The sequence below is a fragment of the Hipposideros armiger genome, unplaced genomic scaffold, assembly GCF_001890085.2.
Source record: "Hipposideros armiger isolate ML-2016 unplaced genomic scaffold, ASM189008v1 scaffold_826, whole genome shotgun sequence".
Lineage (NCBI taxonomy): Eukaryota > Metazoa > Chordata > Mammalia > Chiroptera > Hipposideridae > Hipposideros > Hipposideros armiger.
Genome location: NW_017732176.1, coordinates 350894 through 374232, shown reverse-complemented (window position 1 = coordinate 374232; position 23339 = coordinate 350894). Strand labels below are relative to the sequence as shown.

Sequence of the window (23339 nt, the reverse complement as noted above, 5' to 3'; positions counted from 1 at the left end):
AGTGATCAGGAGCTCCTCTGGAAATCTCGTTCCAAGTCAAAGACAAACTATTACATCTTGTACCTCCCATCATAATAAAGAAAGCAACATAGCTGATCGGCCTCCTTGGTACTGGAGGCAGCATATTCCACACCTGGAAATACTACTCTAGCCCACACTCCAAGCGGCATGAAATGCTTCTACCTTTGGTTGGAGCCCAGAGCAGGAGAGGGCTGTGTAGCAGGCCCAGGCTGTGATGGAAGCAGCACTGCCACTTCATATTACAGGTGTGGGTGTTGAGAGAAGGCGCTATGTGGAGCTTATGGCAAGCCTCAGTGGGAAAATGACAACCTAGTCTCCAGTGGCTCTTTTGTAAGGCCATGCCATCTGCAAGGGAGAATTGTGTGTCTTTTGAAAAACAACTCCTGGCCTGATACTAGGCCCTGGTGGAGACAGAATACCTGAACACAGGACAGCAGGTGCGTGTGCATCTAGAACTGTCCATCATGAGCTGAGAGCTAGTATACCCATTGAGTCACAGGTCCAGCAGGCCAGCAGCAATTTATCATAAATTTGAGTGGTACAGCTGAGACTGAGCACAATAAGGACTTGAGGGCACAAGAAGCTGCGAGAGTAAGTAGCCCAGCCCCTCACATCAACCCCCACTGCTGTACCAGTGCCCCTCCCTCAGCCCAGAAGGGCCACTTAGGTGCCTACCTTATACCCACATGTCAGAGGAAGGCAAAACCCAAGCTTCACTTATCCATGAGTTGGTTCAATATATGGGTTCAAGTTGAAAGTGAACAGGAGGCGTGTTACAAGGAGTGACCATGGAAAACAGTGGCAAAGGAAAAGCCGTTCCAATAGGCAGAACTTGGAGCATTGTACCTGGTTATCTACTTTGTGTGAAAGGAAAAATGGCCTACTTTTAGAATCTATAGAGAGGCCTGGATGGAGAAAGATGGAAAGATTGGCTAGAGACATGTGGATGGACATGGGAGAGGCAGGAAGCGTGAGGCTGTTTGAATTATATACTAACGCCCACTAGAGAGTATTCACCATGGAAGAGACACTTAATTACCCTGCAGACAAAATGACTCGGCCATCTGAGGTCAGCCAACCCCAGGCACTGGCTGGCATGGTGTTGGCACAATGGACACATGAGGGAAGCAGCCAGTCAGAGGGATGGGCTATGCATGGGCTCCCACAAAGAGCACAGGCTCCCACTAACTGAGGCTGGCTTTAGCAGTGTTGCTAATGAACATCCAACATGTCAGCAACCGAGGAACACCAGGTCCCCCACATTTTACCATTCTTCCAGGAGACCAACTGCCTCCTCAGTGGCAAGTTAATTATTTGGGGCCCCTTTTCATCCTGCAAGGACCAGTGATTTGTTATCAGAGGATAATGTCTACTCCAAATAGTATTGTGACCAGATAATCCCAACCAGTAAGAAATATATTCATTTTGATCCCCAGACTCAAGTTCCTCCAGAGAGATCACGCTAAGAGCTATTGGTCATGTTTTTCTGCAGCAATTATACCAATATCCTGAGATGAGATACAGCTGAGGTCTTAGACGACCTACTCCTATGATCTTGGAAATGATCTCCTGGGATTCTTTCCTCTGTGCTTTTACCAGCAGCCTATACGTGAACTTGAACCATCTCAACACTCTCCTGACTGCCTTTGGAATGTCTTCTGTGTTTAGAGAGGTGTCAATGCTGCTGGATCGCAATCTTTGCTATCAGCCCCAAGATGGCTGAGGTTGTAAACGCCTGCTATATGCCATTATACAGCAGTCCCTTCTTATCCGCTGGGTTTGATCATTACAAAACACCAGTTCCCTTTTGCTGTAAGCTATTAATATTATCAGCTAATGCTTACTGATAATTTATAATTCACTTTGCGTTACATGGATTACCACACTTAATCCACATAATAACTTGATGATGCAAGACCTATTACCTCCTGTTTTACAGATTAGGATAAGGTTTAAAGAAAGTAAGTAATCTGAGCCATATCACTTGCCCAGTAAAAAGTAGGGCTGGGATATTAACTTGGAGGTAGTCTGACTCCAAAGTCTATGTGATTAGCCACAATGCTATACTGCTCCCTGGGGAGCTGGGAGGGGAGCGTCTAGCCAGACATTAACCTTTTCTACCACTTGCACAGGGATCGTTCAGTTCTAGGGGTAGCCTCTGAAGGCAGGGCCACCATGCTCTGTTCTTGGGGTTGTGCACTGCTCATCCACAGCCCAGCTCACGGGATGCTGTTCATGTTGTAGATGTGTTCTAACACATATGGGAGGCTATAGGCATTTGTGAAGATATTGAGCTCCAGGATTGGAGCTCCTGATCATGTCCTGGGATAGCAGCACACACAGCTGTGCACATGGTCACTGGCACACACACACACACACACACACACACACACACACGCACTAGACTGCCTTGTCCCAGCCCAGCCATCTGTGGACTTGCTTCTTCCCCTCTCCTCTTGCTTTCAATGACTCAAGTCCTACCCCTAACCTGTCTTCAAACCTGGAAGGGGGAATGCATATAGAAGATACACGCTGCCACCTATGGTTATTCAAACTGTGCAACAATGTGCCAACTGAATTTATTTTTTCTTAAGAAAGGAGTGTCCTTTCGAATGGCCCCGAGGGTGCTACATTGTCTGTCAGGGGTGCTGGTGAGAGTCCTTAACATGTATGGTCTGCTATACCTCCACACCTTGGAGCCCTTCCACTGTTGAGTGCTTGGGCTGTGTCAGTTTAAAACCAGCTGAAGTAGGCAAATTTACCTTTTACAAGGAAAATACCCACCCGTGAAATATTTCCCAAAGGGAAATATTGGGGGATTTTTCAACTGTGTCATCCATCTGGATAAGCCACACTCAGTGTTCTCTTTCCATGGAGATCACCTCATTTACTGTTCGGTGCTTTGTCCAGGGTATGCAGTCACACTGGAGTCGGTGACCCAGGCTGCCTCTCCATGGGAGGTGAAGGGGCCAGATCAGCTAGAAGGGACCAGCTGCCAGCCAGACAGGGGAATTCCTCTTCAGAATTTTTTCTCCCGTCCAGGCTGTTGCATCACTTATCTGGGAGAGACCTGAATGGGCTGGCTGAGCTGGGGCATCCTGAAAAGATTGGGACCCTAGGCTGGACGGGTAATGAGAGATGGAAGGATATAGATTGATGTGTTTTCTTTGAAGCTACTGTCACCCTGGAAACATTCTGCAGGAATAAATGACAGTAAGAACACGGGACCAGGACTAGCTCCATCTTATAAGAAATAAAACCCAAGGCCTAGGGTGAAGTGACTGGACGCAAGTTGTGGAGAGGTGAATGCAGAGCTTGACCTTGCACTGAATTCTTCTAGCGCTAACTCCAGCTGCTTTCCAACACATCAATACTGCCTTCTCAGTCTCCAAGTTTAAAGAGAAGAAAAAGAAGATGTCCAGCTGCTAGCATCGCAAAGAGAGCAAAAGTCCAAGTGGACTTTATTTCTAGAGTGAGATGGAAGGAGAAGCCCTAGCTAAGCCGGGAGAACGAAAGGTGAGATGAGGTTTTCTTCCCAGAGGTTGGGGTCTTGTCTCTGAATGTGGATTGTGAGGGGTGAGTTACAGCAGCAGCTGTCAAGCGTGCATTCAAAGTGTCCGCCCCAGAGCAGCTGGGCTCACTCCCAGGAGACCAGGGAAGAATCTGGAGTTCAGGCCGCAGTATCTCCCTCCTACCTCCTTACCCTTCTGCTCAATCCTACTCTCCCTCCCACCAGAGGGCATGATTCCTTAGAGGACCCTGAGGAATTTAGAACCAGCAAATGCTAGAAAGAGAAAGGAGCATGGAAATCATACAGTCAAAGCTCTTCTGTTGTTATGGAGAGGAAAGATGCACAGGTCAAGGTCATTCCCTCAGCCACAGGCAAGGCAGGACCTCCTGGGTCCTGGTCCTGTGTGCTTGTCAGCCTCCACCACACTGGCTCCTCCCCTTCTTGTCTTCTGTCCCAGGGGTGGGGGATAGAAGAGAAGTGGGGCTCAGAGGGGCATTCGAGATTTGGGGAGTTGTACCCCAGCCTGTGCTGAAGTTGAAGTACATGCGCTTTCCAACAGGACCAAGGGACAAGAGCGTTCCCCGATGTGGCCCTCATCCCCAAAAATGCTCTGTGTTCACTATTACAGAGGCCTAGGTAGGCTCCCTGTGTCCTGGAGGAAGGTTTTCTGAAGGTCATTGGCAGGGTGGGAAACTTGGAGACATTCTATTGAGTGTTATCCTGCAGCCTCCAATCAATGCTGATAACTCTCTGGAGACATTTTATCTCACACTCTGTGCTTCCTCATTGCCCCTCCGAGGCGGAGAGATGGCTGTCCCCCTGGACTTCAGAGGAACCGGGCCATGCGTTGTGAAGACTTTGGCCCCCAACGGGTGCTGCGTCAGCACTTAGTTCTTCGGAAAAACTAGCCCACCTGGGTGCCAGCCTCAGATTTAGCCTGGACGTGCTGATACTAATCAAAGAATTAGGTGCAGGCACACCTGGGGAGAGCCTCCAGCTGAAGGCAGGAAGTCAGAAGCTCTGGAAGGCAGGGAATGCCTAAGGCTGCCATGGCAGTGCCCAAGGCAGGGCCGTTGCTGAAGGGGGGGGGCACAGAAGGAGGTGTGAGGAGCCCGTAGACTTCTCTAAATCTGACCACTCTCAGGGCTCTACCTGCATAGAGCAGCAAAGGCTTTGGTGGAGATGGCTGGACAGAGCCAAGCTGCAGTGACAACTTAGAGCTACAGGCCCCCCATGGACTCTACTTTTCTCTCATTCTCTCCTCTCTTCCCTTCTCCTTTCTTCCACTTCTCACCCTTCCTTTCCTCTCGCCTTTCTGCAACTTCCTCTGCCTTCTCCCCACCACCCCCATCCCCTTTTCTCCTCCTTTAGCCTGTATCCCAGATTGGCCAGTGGCCTCCTGTGGTTCACTTGGAGAAGTGGGACAAGGGGCTCCTGCCCATGGGCCAGACTGTCAGCGCCTGTGTGTAACATCAGCGCCCTCTGTGTTAGAGCAGGAAGGAGGAAACAACGGCTACTTCAGTTTGCCTTTTTTTTTTTTTAAATCCCAGGAACTGCAGGCAGTAGATAGATTCAAAGAATGGATTTTTAATCAATCCAAAAGTATCCATGAAAACCTTATGGAGCCTACAAAAGAAGTATAATGTACGATTTCTGTCTTTTTTCATCAGCAGGAATAAAAGAGCATTGAGTCGTGATAAATAAAAAGAGTGGTTGGGTCTTGTTCACAATAGCTATGCATGGTCCACCTGCACTGTGCTGGATCCTGCTTCAGAGCCTGGAGGTGACAGATGAGACACGTAGTCCTGTCCCCAAGAGCTCCCCAGGCCAGTGGGAGAGACCAGAGTGGGGGGAATATCCGTGTGAACCCAGGGGGGAGGGGGGAGGGGAGGGCAGGCAGGGAGGGCTTTCTAGAAGTTGTGGAGAAGGAACAAAATAGGACCCTCGAGCAGACCACTACTTGGGCTGCAAGTTAGTTTCTAACTCAGTGTTACCGACTTGCATGCTACCAGTGGAAACAGAAAGTTTCTCTCGAAGGAATCGATTCTCCTGCAAAAATGAAGGGGTGAGGCGAGAAGGGGACAGGAGCTGCTCTGTACCAGGCACACTGTCAGCACTTCTAACACGATCTCATTGACGTTGTGCAACGAGTCCATACGGATTCTCTCTTTCCCCTGGAGAGGAAGCCAATCCCTGACACAGAGTAACCTTTCCAAGGACCCACAGTGCCGGCTAAGGTTTAAACTTCCAGCATGTAGTCTTTCCACTAAGCAATGCTACCCCAGTTCAGAACACCATGCTGGCAAGTGGGTTTGGGGGCTGGAATTTTACAGAGGGTGTTTGGCCTCGTGTGAGCACAGAAACAGCCAGGCTAGGGGAAATTCTAGCCGTTGGCAGTGACGCAAGCCAAATGTGCACACTTAGGACTGAGGATGGAGTTCTGCTTCTCTCAGAGAGGGCAGCCCCTGTCTTGCTCATACATATATCCAATCCATCCCCAACAGGCCGAGATCCCGAAGTGAGCAGGTACTCGTCCCAGGTCCCACTGCTGCTCACCCCAGCTTCTCACTTACCTCCTCTCAGTCCTCTTCATTTACAGTGTTTTTTTTGCAGGTTGTCAACCAGAGGGCTGGATGGAAAATGCCCGTCCTCTTCATACTGTGCCTGCTGCAAGGTGAGTCCCAAACACAGCCCAGGTACAGAGCTTGCAAGACCAGACCTGAGCCTTCCAGGCTGCGGAGACCCCCGGCAGGCCCCTCAGTGGCATCAGTGCCCCCTCGGCAGCCTGAGCATATCCGTGACTTTCTCTCCTGGGACCCAAGGCCATGCATTAGATCCAGGGAGTGGTCAGATCTGGGCCCCTGGGGACTGAGAAAGGCAAGAGCACATGCCTGATGTGATGATTTCTAGAATAGTCACTGTTTTCATAGTGCCAGGCCCAATACAAGGGGCATAAAGACGAAGACCCTGCCCTTCCAAAGCGTTCAGAGTCTACAAAGAAGCTAGGTGGGTAAATTAAAATTATATCTATACATTTACTTATTTCGTCAATGCGTTTATGGAAGGCCTACTATGTGCCAGGTACTAGGGACAGATGAAGGAAAGACAGGGTCCCTGCCCTAAGGGTCCTGGCAGGCTGGTGAGGTGAGGCTGGCCAGGTATAGATCAGGTTCAGGTGTCATGTTGTGGTGTCGGCATTTTATTTTGATGGAAATAAAAAGCCATTGAGGAATGTAGTGAGTGTGTGCCTAGAGTATCTGGTACCTAGAACATAGTCCCAACTAGATACTTAACAAATGATTGTCAACAAATAATTGTTGAATGAATGAATGAATAAACAAAAATGCTATGATAATACCAAGAAAAGATTAAGAACTGTTTTCAAATTGTAAACAAATCAGAGTTTTAACGAATCAAAGGTAGCAGGAATTCCCTGTGCTAACCACACCATTTCTTTATTTTAATCTCTCACTTCCCCCCTTAAAATTTTTCAGTAGGAGCAGGCTTCCCCTGCCCCAAATGAAAACTCAGGCAGCCATGATTTCTCTGCTGACATATAGATAATAGTCCTAACTTAAGTCTTTTAAGTTTCAAACACTTGAAATTTAATAATATTAAGTGTCCAGTTAAGTATTTTCAGTCAGCACTTTCATTTCCATTCAAAGACATGCCCCCTCATCCACCCAAGGCCTGCAGTCAAGAAGGCAGGAAGGGAGGCGGGGGGTTGGCCGCCTTCTCTTTTCTCCTCCTCACTCTTCTGTCTATCTCAGCAGCAGGAGGGAGAACAGGCAGAAGGCAGCCAGCTCTAGGTGATGGGATGGCCTAGAGCTCTCGGGCCTGGCAGAGGTTCAGAGCTAGCCCTTAGTCTTGTAGGTGCCTTTGCAGACCCTTTCGTGGCCCCTGATGGCCCATCTCCTCCCACTGCCCAGATTCTGCTGTGGCCTCTCCACTAGAAGCCCTCATCTCAATTGGCCATGGGCTGGCTCTGTTTTCCGGGCCAAGGAAACACTCACGCCTTCTTGACCCCTCTGCTGGTAGGAGGAGAGACCCACTGCAGGTGAAACCTCTATGGTCCTGGTCCCACCACAGACCTCTTGTGCTTTCTCAAGCCAAGTCAGGCTCAGTCCCTGGCCTCCCTCTAACTGCAGAACTCGCTCACCTCCCTGACAGAAGCAATAGACAACTGCTGGGGAATGGTGGGCGAAGGACAGCAGGGGCACCCTCCACTGAAGGGCAGAGGATTTGCTCCAGGGAAACCAGCTGGGTACCACGTTGATCCTAAAATGTTGGCACGTTCTTTAATTTTCACAGGTGACTAATAAACAATTCCAAAAACTTTATAGATAACTAAGAGCTACTGGTCAGTAATCCACCAAATGAGTTCTTAAGGGTGAGTAAAATTTGGTATTAATACAAGAAAAAAAATGCACATTGCAGGACTTGATTAAGCATTCTTAATCAGCCTTCTACTGTGAAGCCCGCAGCCCTATCCTCTGCTTAGTGGGGCAGAGCTCCATTCGCATGTGCCACATATAGATCACGAGAGTTCCTAAAATCTGGGGGAGGGACATGTTATCAGGGCACCATCATTGTTATCCTGAGATGGTCCTTGTTTGTCATTGTGAATATTCTTGCCTTTTAATGATAATTTACCATTTCATTTTATCAATAGGTCATTGGTGGTGTGTCATTTAGTTAAATCTCCACTGAGTGTTGATGTAGCCATAGCATTTATGGCCTTCACGCTTCCCATAATTAGCCCTCAAGACATATGCAACAGACAGGGCCAGCTTCATGGGCAGGAGGAGAGGCAATCCTTACAAGGAGGGAACTGCAGCCAGAGGCCACAGGAAGGAGATTCAGAAAACAAGAGAAGGAAGTAGCTCATGCAGATCAAATTTAAGACATTCAGTAGTAAGGCCACAGACTGTGGTTTAACTGTGGTTTATGCCTATTGCCAAAGCAGACATAATCACAATACTGCTCATCCAGGTTTTAGCGGTGGCACCTAGTTGGGTCCGTTTCTTCAAAAAAGTGGTCAGTGTTCACATTTTTGCAACCACTGGTCTGGGGGTATACCTGCCATGCAGACCAGGATTCTTGGGTTTTAGGGCCCCCTTCCTTGCAGGGGAAAACGCACTGATCTGTTCTTACTATTTAATCTCTCTCTCCTACATTCCATGAAAATTAACCACAGCCCTTTGCCAGATGTTGCCTCAGCCCTCCTACCTGTGTTTAGATGGCAGCTTTTTAAACATCTGCCCTGGAACACAGTGGAAGGAACCCAGGCTCTGGGTGGACTTGTCTGAGGACACCTGGCACATGATCAGTGTTAGCTAAATCATACCTAAGATTATTCTTTTATGTCCATCTCTTAGATGGGGTTTTGAATACAGTTCCACTCCATATCTTAAGGCTACTCCTGACCCAGGGGTTAAGTACTGACATTTCTATATTGACTCTTCTGTGCCTCACTTTCAAGAAGGTATTTTCTCACCTGCCCCCTAATTCTAGCCATGCGGAGCTTGTAGCAGTAACCCCAACCAGCGCCTATACTCAGCACTCCTTCAACTTTTTTTTCTCTGCCTGCAGCTGCAAATGCATTGAAGGGCCCGAGGATGGTGTCTGGGGAGCCCGGGGACACTGTCGCCATCCAGTGCCATTACACCCCCTCGCCCATCAACAAGCACCAGAGGAAGTACTGGTGCCGCCTAAGCCCCTGGACGGGGCTCTGCCGCACCATTGTGTCCACCAATCACTACACTCACCTTCACTACCGTGACCGTGTGGCTCTAGCAGACTTCCCACGGAGCGGCTTGTTTGTGGTGAGGCTGTCCCAGCTGTCCCCGGATGATGTGGGGTCCTATCGCTGTGGTATCGGAGACAGAAATAACATGCTGTTCTTCAGCATGAGACTGAATGTGTCTGCAGGTACGGGCTGATGGATGATGGGTCAAGGTTGGTGGAGTGGGTGTCAGGAAGGAGAAGGTGCAAGAGAGTGGAGAGGTCCAAGAGGGCTTTAACCACAAGGGGTGTAATGAGGAAATGCTGGAACGAGGCAAGCACTTCAAGAAGAAGGCTTTCATTTCTATGGAAACTACCTTCAGAAGGAAGGTAGATATTAGCGAAAATTTCCCAACTGAGTGCATGTCAGTTATCCCATCCAATTCCCCCCGAATGGGTAACATACACATTTAGAGCCAGTTCCAAGAAGGTAGCGAATCGGGTAACGTGGTTGCTTACAGTCATGGTGTCTCTTTGTTCAGACAAGCAGAGCAGGTAAGACAGACAGGACAAAAGAATCGGGACTGGGCTCGTCCTAAGACTGAGCCCCTCAGCAGACACCTGGCAGCTACCAGGTCCATGCCCTGTGAGGCAGCTTCTGGAGAACTGACCCAGAGTCAGGCATCCACTCCGAGGAATGGCATCCAGGCTGTGAAGGCCAATCTGCAGGAGAGAGGCCCGTTAGGGAGCAGGCAGGCACGAGTGTCTGCAAGTGCGTTTGCCTTATCCGGTGTTGCTTTCCTAACCACCTGCTGAGACTGGCCCCTCTACTGCCACTGGAGTTTTTCTTTTTCTTTTTTTTAATTTAAAGAGTAGTACATGGTGAGGGGTGGGTTTCTGGGAAAAGGGGCAGTATAGGGGCCCTGGAAAGCTTGGATAGAGAGTATGTGAGCATAAAAAAGGAGATGGGACCATAAAAAGTCAATATTTGCAACAGCCTAGAGGATACATCTGGTTTTCACAAATTTTTATTTTATCCAACACATTGGTCAAAGGCTGTATCACTTAGTGAGGTTGCATTCCACGTAGCAAACACTTTCAGCCTGGCATCCTTTGCTACGTCCTGTAGGCAACAGTGTCGTCTTTTCATGTGTCTCCCTCTGCTGTCCACACAGGTCCTCCCAGCACTATCTCCAGAGTCACTCCAGCTGCTGGTGAGCTCCTCAGGAGAGCCTTTAGAATGGCATCTTCAGCGGCCAACAGCTGGACCCCAGGGACCACTCAGACTACAGAAAGGCAGGGGACAGGATGGGATAGAGTTGCTCCCACTCCAGAAACCAGCAAAAGAACAGCTTCAGCTAAGGGAAGACAAACTCCAGGAACCACTGGGGCTGTAGCTGCAGGGACATTTAGCCAGGTAGAGACTTCTACCTGGGCAACAGTCCCCACTCCAGAGAGTGTGGCTTCAACAACCAGAGACGTGTCCAATACAACAGAAGGCGTTTGGATAGAGGGCACCAAAAGCTCAGTGGCAAACAGGTCTACAGCCAGTGAGGAAGGGAGAGAAGTAACAACTGCTGAGGCCGATAGGCCAAGGGAGGAACTGGAGAGGGCCAAAGTAGCCCTGGATGCAGACTGGACGGTCATAGGAACAATTAGGCCCTCAACTCTGGTCTCAGAAAAACGAGTGTGGACAACCCTCCAAGAAACAAGACTGGTTTCTAAGCCACAAGCCCTGGGCTCCGCTGAAGGAACGACCTCCGCGGTAGGTATGTGGGTCTTGGGGCCCACCAGCATAGATATGGCATCTGCAGAAGGAAGCACTGAAGGGGACCTAGACACCCCTGCTGGATACAGTGATACCCAAGCAACTTCGAGCCAGGACCCAGCAGCAGGACCCCTGAGGCTCCCGGGCAAGGGTTCCTCTATGAAGAGGTAAACCCCCAGGCCCTCCACTCAATCAGAACTCAACATCTGCCCCTGCCCCTGGCACACCCCTCAGTGAGCTGACCTCTGTGCCCCTCTCCATGCGCTGGCTTCTCTCCCTTTGTAAAGGGCAAGGGACATAAAAATCAGATGCCCTCCCTCATTCAAGGTCTTTGCTAGGAGAATCTGAGTAGTTTCATGTGGTTCGCAAGCAAAAATCTAAGCAATAGAATAACAGAATACAACAGAACCCTTGTGACTTTTTTTTTTTAAAGATGAGGAACAAAAGTCCCAGAAAGGGGAGGTGACTCGCTGAAGCCACAGGGAAAGATTGTGGCAGAGCCAAATGCCCAGGGTCGGTCGCCTGCCTCTCAGGCCTCGTTCCCACTGTGGCGCGTCAGGGGGCCTGCACACAGGTGGGGGAGCCAGGGCTCAGGGATCTGGAGACAGGGCCTCTGGTAGTGGTCCCAGCTCTGGTACTGACCCGCCATGGGAATGAGGGCAGCCAGCTCACCTTGGCCTCAGCTTCTCACCTGTAAAAGGAGGGGTGAGGGCCAAACGGCCTCCAGTCTCCTACCCAACTTCTGCCTCCCCGCTCCTGTCCTCTTCCCCTCGCCACCCCTGTTGCTTCCACTCCAGTGCTCCTCCAGAAAAGAAACACCTCTCTCGCATCCTGACTCCAGTCTCTGCGGTGCTGTTCCCACTTGTGGCTCTTGTTCTATTGCAAAGGAAGCTCCGGAGAAGGAAGACGTGTGAGTTGGGTTGAAGTTGCCCCAAGGCTGGGGTGGAAGAGTGTGTGTGTAGGAGGGGGACGGGGGAACCGTGCTGATTCCCATCTGACACCCTCAGGACCAGGTGGAGTCACGGTTGATGCCAGTATTTCTGGATGTAGAAGTGCTAAGTTCTGAGCCGTTTAACCATTCTTGGCCTTGGTGTCTTTATCAGTCTAATGGGAATATGGGCTTTGTACTTGTCTCAATGGCAGCCCAGAGCTTAAGGACGAGCTCTTCCGAGGATGGTAAGACATACACCACAAGCATATGAATCACATGAGTAACCCCAGCAGCGGACAGCAAGAATGCAGGGTCCAGATATGGGATCAAACTACATTTGTACCCTGTGTATGGGCCAACTGAAAGTCTCTTACAGCAACAAGCCCAGGTTTAGATACTCTTAAAGTTAGTGCTCCATGGTGTTTAGATCCGGCAAAGAAAGGGGGAGGTTTTCTGGGAGCAAGTGGAGGAGGCCAAGATTCTCAGGCTTAGGGCCCTGAAGGCCTGGCCCAGTCCCGGTCAATCTAAGGCTCAATTGTACTTCTGTATCAGGAAGTTGTTGAAGGCTTGTGGTGAGTGGGGGTGGTTCTCAGAGAACCAAGTATAGTACCCAGTATGCTCACAACATGTTCTGTGTCTGTGTAGCTCAGGAGACAGAAAAGGCAGCAGGGGTCACCTTGATTCAGATGACACATTTCCAGCCAGACCCGCGGCCCCGTGTGACAAGGAAGACGCTCCAGGATGACTCTCCTCCTATCCAGGCCACCATGACTGTCCCAGAGAGGGACGCTGAACCCTAAGGAGTGGAAGAATATGCTGTTTGATCACCATGGAAGGGGAACCAAGACCGAACACCATGACCCCAGCCTCTTCTCATCCTTCCTCCACCTGCACAAAGAGAAGCTAATGGAGCTGGAGCTCCACCTGGGAAAACAAAGCCTGACCATCCTTGGGCCTATGGAGGCCAAGCGTTTTCCATAGCCAGAGGTGACAGAATGGTGCAAAGAAGGCTTCGAGAAAGGATTTATTAAATACTGGTGGAGGTCACCTAGGAAAAGTGTGGAGTTTCCATTCCTGGAGATTTGAATATTTAATAGGTCTCCAATCAGTGTGAGGAATTACAGATTCTCACCCATCACTTCTAGCCCATGCTAATTGCCCCTTTTTCTGTTAGCATTCAGCCTGCTGCACACAGTGAATTATATCCATATGTGTACTAGTAGATTCTGAGCTAGTAATTGTGTTTTCTGGCAGTAATTGTGTTTTAACCATCTCAGTATGTCCCCAGAGAACTTCCAACTTAGCAGGCGCCCCCATAAATACTTGTGACTGAATGGCTGACTGGAAGGGCATGGGCTCAGTGGCCTCTGGGGACTCTGTCCATGCAGATGCCCTGACTCCCCCTTCATTTGGGAGTCCCCTGTATGACTCCATAGGCAGGTGGTTTCTACAAAGAGATCAAAAGGAACAGCACCTAGTCCTCAAATCATCCCTTCCCATTTGGCTCCAAACTCATCAAGCTGTAGTCCTTTTGACCCAGTCAAGGTTTTCTGGATTTTCCTAAATTCATGGAGGAGGAGGGTATTTTTCAGTAAAGCCTCTCCTCCTTCACAAAGCTCTTCTTATTCAACTGCTTATAACTCCTTGATAGCAAAGATGTTGATGAAGCTGAAAAATGGTTGGGAGGGGTGGTGGTAAGAGAGAAGGTCGCCAAGAGGAATTTGATGTGGATTCTGCTTTTGAACCACTTCATCTCATGCCTGTTGGGGGACTTTTGCTCCACGCTTGGTCCCCATGTCTTTTTAGGAGGCACATTTGCTATTTTATTCCAAATCTGTTCACCAGCTGCCTGAACTTCATGTTTGGGCAACAAAGCCTCTGAGCAATGGAAGAGAAGGAAAAGGCTCCAATATCAAGTCGAGAATTGTCAGGGAGACATTCCCAGAAGGCTGAGCCCTGCCCCCTAAGCTGTCAGCAGCACCAGAAACCATCTGTCAATATCTCCTCACCATAGCTGGTGCTGAACCCAGACATGGTCCCAAGAAAATCAAGGAGATGTTGTCTTCATGGTTTGTGAGAAAGAGACCCATTGTTTGGGATAAGTAGGGGATAAGCATCTAACCAAATGGAATCATGGAATTCAGAGCTAGCCAATCTAAAAGCCTCAGCCTAGTGTGAGGTTACTGAGGCCCGGGGCGGGAGGGGGCGTGGGGGGCTCAGTAACTTGTTGAAAGTCACTCAGTAACAGCCGAGTGAGGACTAGAAAAGGGAACTCAGGACCTTGACCTAGTGCCTTCTCCACTTCACCATTACTAATTATATATATGCAACACTAATAAAAAAATTAATGACACCACCGTCCTCTTGCACCAGACCTTTTTCATGTACACTATCTCAGTGACCTGCCTTTAAGCCTGTACTCGAGATAGATAGAATAGCCATTAACCCATTTAACCAATGGAGAAGCAGGCCCTGAGGGGTGTGTGATTTAGCCAAGGTCACTTAGCTCATTAGAGGCGGGGATGGGCCAAGAACCAGTCCTCATAGGATCATTCCCCCTAATTGGTGTTTACCAGGGGCGTCCACATTATTCTGAGAAAAAGTCGGTTCGGTAGATCAAAGAAGTTTGGTTAATGAGGGTTAAACAGTAACAGCTTCTTTTCCACATAGGATTTGTTGACGCCTTCAATACACTAAGGTGCGTTGTGAACAGGCCTGGGGTGGGAGACCCGACGCTTGCCCCCAGCACTTTGGAATATTGTGTTTCGGTGAAGCAGTCTCACAGGCCCGCATTCCCCACATCACCCCCTTGTTTAGGGAAGCTTGATGCGATAAACCAGGGGTCAGCAAATTCTGCAAAGCGTATGAAAAACAAAACAACAGGCCCAAAATGGAGTCACTTATGCTAAGCCCTATAGCACCAAAAAGAGACTTGATTTAATTATAGTTTCAGCCTCTCCCAAAATTGGAATCTTACTTAAACCAATCAATCAGGAATCACCTGGCCAGCTCTACTGAGGTAATCTGCCTCCTGGACCCCTGCCGAAAGGAAGTGATTCTGCCACCACCAATTCTGGTTTTGCTGGTATGACTTGCTTCTCCCACTCCCTTCTGCCTATAAAAACCTGTCATTTTGTACGGCTCCTCGGAGCTCCTTTTTATTTTCTGGATAGGATGCTGCCCAACTCATAAATTATTGAATAAAGCCAGGAAGATCTTTAAATTTTTACTCCACTGAATTTTGTTTTTTAACAAAGGCCAGCTAGTAAATATTCCAGACTTTACCGGTCGTCAGCCTCCGTCACAATCACTCATTTCTGCTGTCGGAGTGCAGAAGTGGCCAGAGACAACACATAAATGGCTGACGGTGTTCCAACAACACGTTCTTTACAAAAACAGGTAGCAGGCTGGACCTGGCTCTCATGCCATAATTTGCCAATTCCTGCAGTAAGCCATAAAACCATACATGGCTCTCCTGTCCCTGCTCTGATGTGAAGGATCAGACGCCACTCTTCCTCAAAAGCTCCCAGACCACACATCGCAGTGACCTTCCCTTCCTCCGAACTCCTATAATACTTTCCGTCTGGGATTTAGCAATTAGGATGTGCTGCCTGACGGCCCATCTTAGGAGAAGAAAGAGACCAGCTCGGCAAGGGTGTTGGCCAAGTGTCTGGAGTCAGGGGCAGCTTCCAGAAGTGGGGAAGGTTGTTTAGTGAGGGTGCTGTAGGGAAAGCTGAGATCCACCAGCGGGACAAGCCAGTACAAGTTCGAAGGGCCAGAGCAGAGCCAAGATCAGAGTCTCGGGGGGCCAAGGAGCTGGGCAGAGATAAGATCTGAGTGAAATCTTTGTCAAGAAGGAAGTGGGGCAGCCCTGAGTATTTATAGCTGTTTTTTTATGGGCCGGTCGATGCCTGGAAGGGGGCACAAGCAGTTGATTTAAAGGGCCAAAAGCAAAACAGGCAAAGCCGGCCAACTCCACCAGTTGGTGGTGGCTGAGGTTTGTTTTTTATTGTATTCCCCAGCTAGCATGACACCCACATCACCAGGATGAGAGGCAGGGGAACATCTATGACCAGGCTGGAATCAGGGATGTGTCCATGGAGATTTCTAATCCAAGATCCAGGGGAGCACTGACTTTCCTATGATCTAGCAGGTTCTCCAGGTGAGGGCACAACTCTTCAGTTCTCTCCCTCTATTATTAATGCCACCACTACTTGTTAAGTGTCTTCACACAGCAGGCACTATCTTAGGTGTTTTCACGTTCTGTTATTGCATCTGATGCAACATTTCTGTAAGGTAAGTATGATAATTCCCGTTTTACAGATGAGAAAACTGAAGCCAGAGAAATTAAGTAGTGACATTCCTCGGGAAAGGGCAAGCTGGGAACTGAATGCAAAGCAGTCTACCCTCACAGCTTAAATCCTTGATCAATACACCGCTCTGCCTTCCTCCATGCTTGGGTTTATGCCCTGTGTACCTGTTCAGGTCTTTTCCAAAGCTTTCCTTGTTTTCCTCTTTTAGACCTGTGTGTAGAAAGATGCATAAACATTTTCAGTTCAGCCACCTCGCTGGCTTATTCCTGTACTGGCTAAATGAAGTATAAAAGTTCAGGAAGCTGGAACTAAGAGCTAAAAAGTCAGTCACCAGCCTAGGTCCTTACTGCATTTGTACAAATAGAGCTCAGATCTTAATTACCTGTGGGGGTAATTCAGGGCAAACACCTGACCCTCAGCCAACTTTTCCTTATTCTCCACTAAGACCTTGGGGGTTTCTTCTTCTCTTCCAGTGGCCAGTGCAGTCTGGAAATACAGAGCCGTTTTAGCAGTTTCAGTTAGACACAAAAAGGAAGGTATTTCCATGGAAAGACCTATATATAATGCACTTCAGCCAAGTAGATACAGATTACATGATTACTTTTAATTGGAACAGATATCCCAAGGCAAACAACTTGACAAACATTGATTGGAGAATCAAAAAGGAAACAGACTCTGTGTGTGGCCCTGCATGCAAGATCCAGTGTCACCAAACTCTCCGTTTTTCATAAAGTGACACAACTTCTCTTACAGGCGCTGGCCCTTCCAGGCCAAACTTCCCCTCACTATCAGCAAGAGGATGAACTGTTGCCGCACGACCTGCTCTCCAAGGGGTCAGCTGAAACCCAGATGGGCAGCAGAGAGGTACCAGCGGCAGGAGAGGACGCTGTGCCACACTTCCGGAGGCATGCAGAAGTCATGCGGCTGAGGCACTGGGCCAGCAGGCCGCTGTTTGCCTCCTGGACCCCTTTCGTTGCAGACGCACATTCCCTAATTAGCCTCTGGAGTCTTCTGTGTCCTGCCTCTTCCAACCTCTGACTAAGTTCCCATCCCCTGCTGATTCGCTGCCTCAATATAGAGCTATCTATCGGCCCTGTTGAGTGTAGAGGGTCAAGTAGGAGCAACTCCTTTCCCCAGTGTTACAAATGCCTGGCTCCTCAACACTGAGTATCTTACAAAAGAAGAAGAGAACCAGGACTACCACAACCGAGGCGTTTTCCAAGTTGCCAGACAATTTGTGAGAAGATGATGTACTTCACGTCTGTCAGGAGCTCAGGAAAAGGGCATCAGGGGGTTGGCTTCTTGAGAGCCTGGCATAGGAAAGGCAGGCTGATTCTCTAAATGCCACGGTTCTAAACTCTTTATTTTGCCAGCCCTCTCATCCACCCGTTTCATGCAGGCAACTAAAAAATAATTACAGTACACATCCCCAGAAAGAAGCAGATTGTACACCATGGTACAGAAGGGAGTGTTGAGGCTCAGATGGGCACAGGCTACGGGGGAGCACAGAATATTTTTCTAATGTCTGCTTGCCAGGCACACCCTGGGCTGGAGTCCAGGCTCAGCCAGGAACAGGGAAACAGCAAGTCCTCAGGAGGACACCAGTGGCTTATGAGAGGGGCTGTGGCCTGTCACCTGATACCTCACCTGTTGACTTTGGATGTCTACTCCAAAAGTCTTCCTTCTTCCCCACTCCCTGGCCAGGGTACGGAGGCGGGAGAGGGCAAGAGAGTGGTTTGGTAACCTCAGAAAAGGTTGGCTCCTCGGCTCCTGCCTCTCAGTACTAGAGGGTAAAAGCTCTCTGGGGCCCCAGGGCTGGCCCAGGAGGGATTGAGAGAGCCTCTGGACCAAGAGCAGCTCTGCATTGCCAGGCTCTCAGTTCAGCTCACCGCTCCTTTGCTTTCCACAAATTACCACCTCCTCAGGGCAAGACACAGCCAGTCTCAGGGGGCTCCCACCACAGTCTCTGCCTCCACTCCTCCGACAGCCAAAACCATAAAGAGTGCAGATACTCTCCTTCCTGGAAGCCTCAGAAGAAATGTTGTTTTCACTCTCTGATTGGGAGTCAACAGAGCCGGGAAAACAGGTGAAGGATTGGACGTCTGGGCAGTGACACATGGAGGTAGATTGTCAGGGAGAAGAAGGTGACTCAGTGAGTACCTGTAGAAAAGAAAAGAGTTGAGGCTCACAGGCATACATTCGGCCAGTAAGTGACCCTCTCCAACACTATGCATAGAAAGGTCACAGCCCTTTCCCCCATGCCCCACTCTCCACACACCTACCACCAGCTTGTCATCTCCTGATTTTTCCCTCATTAAGGCTGTTTTTGGCATTGACAAGGTACTGCCAGATCACACATGCCATGCTCCAGGCTCCTTAAAAAGGGCCCCGGGGAGTCCCTATGAAGTCACCCAATAGCCAGGCAAATATGGAGTATTTATGATTAATTTTCCTCCTACTCTCCCTAACAGAGACTCACCTGAGAAAAAGCTCAGGCCTCTGAACAGAAGTCTGGGCTCAGAAACTCCCAAACAGCTTGCCCGAGCCCAGCCAGCAGGCCTAATCCAGTCCCCGCTCTCCTAGTGAGATTCCAAGCAGCAGCCACACTGGGGGCCATGTGGCCAGCCAGCAAGACTCAGCTGCACCACAGAGCAGAAGTCCCCACCCCATGCCCTCTCCCCAGCCCAAAAGTTGAAATTAAAACAGAAAGAGTAGGTGCTATACCCCTGCCAATGGATGACAGCTAGAGTCAGGAAATACCAGAGCATCATCTGCTGTGGTGAGGATGTAGCTACTTCGGCATAGATAATCCTAGTCAATATCTTTTTAAAAAGGAGCAGGGGCTTGCTATGTAGCTTTGGTAAATGCACTGTCACGATTCTATTTTCCAGTAATTGATACTAAAATGACTATATTATTGGCTTACTGAGGAATGCTGGATTTCAGGGCTGACTGGCCTGGGATTAAACATTGACTACAGACAGGGGTTAAACATTGACTCAGCCAAAGATCTACACGTGGGAGCAGAGAGCTGGCAGTAAACAGCAGTGATAGGCATTTCATCTGTCCGCTCTTATCTCGCTCTAACGCAACATTCATAGGAACCGTCTGCAGTGAGGGATGCCAGAAGGGCAGTGAAGATCTGGGGAAGGACTGTATGGCTTAGGTCTCCCCTTCTATTGGTGGCTGCGTCAACCCAGGTCTTGAAGCATCAAGCTAATGATGCCAACATAACGGGCTGGACCTGTGTAGGACTGTGTGCTCGGTCCTCTCCAATCTTCCCAGGATCAGTAGAAGGTGCAAATGGGAGACCTCTGCTGCTTATGGAAACACAGTTCAAAAGATTCATCTGGAGAATGAAGGCTTTGGGAAGTGGAGGAAAATGCCCAATGCCGGAAGGCTTTGGTTCTCAACCCATCTACGCCATTACCTCACTGGGTAAACTTGGCCGAGTCACTCCACTTCTCTGCCCTTGAATCCTCATTGATTGATCAGTGGGGAACAACGTTTTGTCCTGAAAGCCTATGTGGTCCCATTCATTAAAGCTGAATCATAAGCACGTAGTAGATGCCAGCCACTGCACATGTGATACTTAAATCTTTACAACATACTTGTGGAATAAGTATAATTAACCCCATTTTATAAATGAGAAAACTGAGGTTCAGAGACGTTAAATAACTTGGCAACGGTCTCCTGGTTGGCAGGTGAGCAGAGCTTCAGTGTGAACCTAGGGTGTTTGTTCTAGGTCTGGAGCCTGCGAGCTTCCCACAAGTCTGCACTGCCTCTCCATGCTGGCTAATGCTTGGCTGGTGTTCTCCTTGGCAGTGGTGGTGGTGATGGTGGGGGGATGGTGATTCCTCAGTTAGACCAAAAGCCCTTGGGGCACAGGGATGCACATTCATGCATGTCTCAAATCTCCCTGGACCTTGAACTGGTCATGAGCGTAGTGCAAGGCTGAAAAATGCCACCCCCTGAAAACATGTCCACCTCCTGATACCTGGAATTTGTAAATGTGACCTTATTTGGGAAAAGGGTCTTTGCAGATGTGATTAAATTCAGGCTCTTGAGATGAGGAGATCATCCTGGACTATCCAAGTGCCTTTATAAGAGAGAGGCAGAAAAACATTTCAGACACACACAGAAGGCAATGTAAGATTGGGGGGCAGAAATTGGAATGATGTAGTTACATGCCAAAGAATGCCAAGAAACGCCAGCAGCAACCAGAAGCTAGGAGGGACATGAACAGATTCTCCCTTGAGCCTCCAGAGGGAGCGTGGCCCTGTTCACATTTTGATTTCTGACATTTGGCCTCCAGAACTGAGAGAGAATCCATTTAAGTTGTTTTAAGCCACCAAGGTTATGGTAAGTTTTTACAGCAGTCACAGTAAACGAATGTGGTGCTCAGTCAAAACACAGAATCCTAGAACTGCAAAAGCCCTTGGAAACCATTTGGCCCAGCCCTAAAGGAGGAAGTGATTTGGCAGAAGTCATTCAGCAAATTAGAGGCAGAAACAGAACCAGGACACAGGAGTTCTGACCCCAGGCCAATGCAATACCCACACTGACTCATGCCAAGGTCCAGAGTTATGAAAGTCAAATAAGAAGTTGTTCTTATTATTATATGCTTCTCATATTGTTGTTTTAAACGAGAGGGGGAGCGTTTAAGCAAATGAAGTGATATAAATTTTGGAAGGTATGACTGTTGTTATCATTATTATTGAATTGGACAGTTGGACCCTCTTGGCTGGTCCCTTCCCCCGCCCCCGGGACTATGGTACAGGGGTGATGTTTTAGGTCACTGAGTCCCACATGGGGAAAGCACCATGAGAGACGGGAAGCTGGGAGACTCCAATCACACCACTAGCGTGTGGCTAAACCCAAAATAGGGTTTAGACTTCCTGTTTCTTACCTGGACTCTACTTCTCATTTTCCCCTTTTCTTAAGCTGGGTCATAGGCCAGGTGAGGAGTGTGTGTGTGTGTGTGTGTGTGTGTGTGTGTGTGTCTATGTGTGTCTGTGTGTGTGTCTGTGTGTGACATAGTCTACTAAGAGAGTTTTGGGGACTCGGGAACACACACCACGACATGATCCAGAAAACGTCACACCATTAGAGAATAAGGGAACGGGGAAGAAGATCTGGGGCCCCCGAGGCAGCATGAGAAGCCAGTTTCATGCATGTGCCTCCTTCCCTCCCGACACTCATCACGTTTCTGTCCTAGTATTCAATGCGCCTCCCTTAACCCCTACTCCAGCCCAGGGGACTAGACACAAGTTATCCCCTGCTTTGGGGGAAGTGAGTGCATGAAAAATAAGAAAACAAAACCCACAAATATCTTGATGACTGAGTTCCAAACGAGAGGTGTAAGAAGGAAAACCGAGGGTTGCTAGTTGGGAGGGGGTGGGGATGAAAGAGAAGGGGAAGGGATGAGACAATACAAATTGGTAACTACAATATGGCCTCAGGGATAGAAAAGACAGTCTGGGGAATATAATCAATAATGTTGTAAATATTTTTTAGGGGGCCAGATGGACTCATGTCTTGTTGGGGAGACCACTTCATAGTCGGTGTAGAGGCCTGACCACCGCACTGTATTTCTGAAGCTGATGTTGAATAATAATGTATGTCAACTATAATTATATATACATATAGTCACAGGACGTGGAGTAGAGAGTGGGAATGGAGTCAATGGAATTGTAATAGATAAGCATGATATCGGGGGTGGGAGGGCAGTAGAGGGGGGGGAAAGGGGGTAGTTACTTTGTGAGGGTGAAAAGGGTAACTAGTGCATTGTTCTGTACACCTGAAACAAACAATAAAATTAAAACTGGAACTGGAGAGGAGAAAGATTTTGGAGGGGGAAGAAAGATGACTTAGCTATTGATATGTCGTTGTGCCCTCCCACCCACCACCATGGTGCTCAGTCCAGGGTTGCAGTTGGGGAGAGGAGATTGACAATGATGAAAATATTCAGCATTTGAAGACACCAGAACAAAGGAGGCCTGCACCTTGCATGTCCTGTATACAACTTGGACGGTCAGCTGTCTTTCCAATACCCATTGCAGCCCCAGTTACATGGGAACAATGGGGCACAGAAAGCTGCAGGGAAAAAATACGCTCGCTGCTCAGGGTCCCCAGAGGACTCGGAAAGACACGGGAGAGCCAAACTCACCCTGTACCCACAGAAGGGCAAGAAAGGAGGCCCGGAAGTCCTACCCGAAGAAGCCCAGGAGAAGGGACGAGGAGAGCACAAAGTGGCCCGTAGACCTCTTAGGTAAAGGCCCCTGACCAGCAGGACAAGTTCTGTTCGGGCTGTTTAGGACTATTTGGGGACAGGACTGTTTCCTTCTGGAGCACAAGGCCAACATAGAACCATGACAAAGCAAGAGGAAAAACAATGGGGCACTCCTTCTTACCACCTCCACAGGAGCTCCGGCGTAGGCGGCACTCACCTGTGCCCACTTACCCCAGACTTAACACAAACCTTAGGGGAGAGAAGGGAGACAAAAAGGAGAGAAAATACAGAATGAGACTGAGTTTTAAATCGGGAGTGAAGTGACTGAGATATCATTGAACTGGACTGAGTTTACCTGGAAGTAACTAGATCATATTTTTCCTTATATCAGTCAGATTTGGGGTATAGGGGCTAAAATTAAACTCTGTAATAGAAAATATGGTTTCTTTACTTGCCACCCAAATCCATGATTGTGGGTGGATACCCACCCGTGAGTGAGTGCGAGCTATTATAAAATAAGACTCAGGACTCTGACTGCCTTACGCTTTCTGGGACTCCATTTTCCCTTTCTTCTTTCTCCTTCTGAAGTTTGGCCTGTAGGACGCTGGAGGGAGAGTCTGGCTCAGCCTTGCGCAGGTAGGATGGGGCAGGATTCTGTATAGGGTGGGGGCCATGTGTGTGTGTGTTGAGAGTGGGCTTCCCTGTGTGACAAAGGACTACTCAGATCATTTGGGGAATGCCCGGGGGTCCTAACCTGGTCATGACCAGAAGACCAGCCAACTGAGGCAAGGAAGGTTTCTACCCCCTCTCAGCAGATCAGCACTATCTTTGCTGTGGTG

The 23339-nt window shown here is 48.9% G+C and overlaps 1 protein-coding gene across 2 annotated transcripts; it reads left to right on the top strand.

Moving 5' to 3' along the window:
• The first annotated feature begins 3229 nt into the window (after nucleotides 1-3229).
• Nucleotides 3230-14115, top strand: FCAMR (Fc alpha and mu receptor). 2 transcript variants are annotated; one of them, XM_019629130.1, is made up of 6 exons: nucleotides 3230-3537; nucleotides 6146-6206; nucleotides 9125-9463; nucleotides 10432-11191; nucleotides 11822-11934; nucleotides 12601-14115. In XM_019629130.1, the coding sequence occupies exons 1-6, from the start codon at nucleotides 3499-3501 to the stop codon at nucleotides 12753-12755; spliced, it is 1467 nt and encodes a 488-aa protein (XP_019484675.1). In that variant the 5' UTR covers nucleotides 3230-3498; the 3' UTR covers nucleotides 12756-14115. The 2 variants fall into 2 exon arrangements, with proteins under 2 accessions (XP_019484675.1, XP_019484676.1); XM_019629131.1 differs by having other exon boundaries at nucleotides 12606-12656.
• The last annotated feature ends 9224 nt before the right edge of the window (nucleotides 14116-23339 follow it).

What these genes read in the sequence shown, in the direction of transcription:
- FCAMR (XM_019629130.1), top strand. Translation starts at nt 3,499, where the DNA reads ATGGAAGGAGAAGCCCTAGCTAAGCCGGGAGAACGAAAG. An exon ending in AAGGGTTCCTCTATGAAGAG is followed by an intron (nt 11,192 to 11,821) that starts GTAAACCCCCAG and finishes CTTCCACTCCAG; the next exon opens with TGCTCCTCCAGAAAAGAAAC. An exon ending in GCTCCGGAGAAGGAAGACGT is followed by an intron (nt 11,935 to 12,600) that starts GTGAGTTGGGTT and finishes GTGTCTGTGTAG; the next exon opens with CTCAGGAGACAGAAAAGGCA.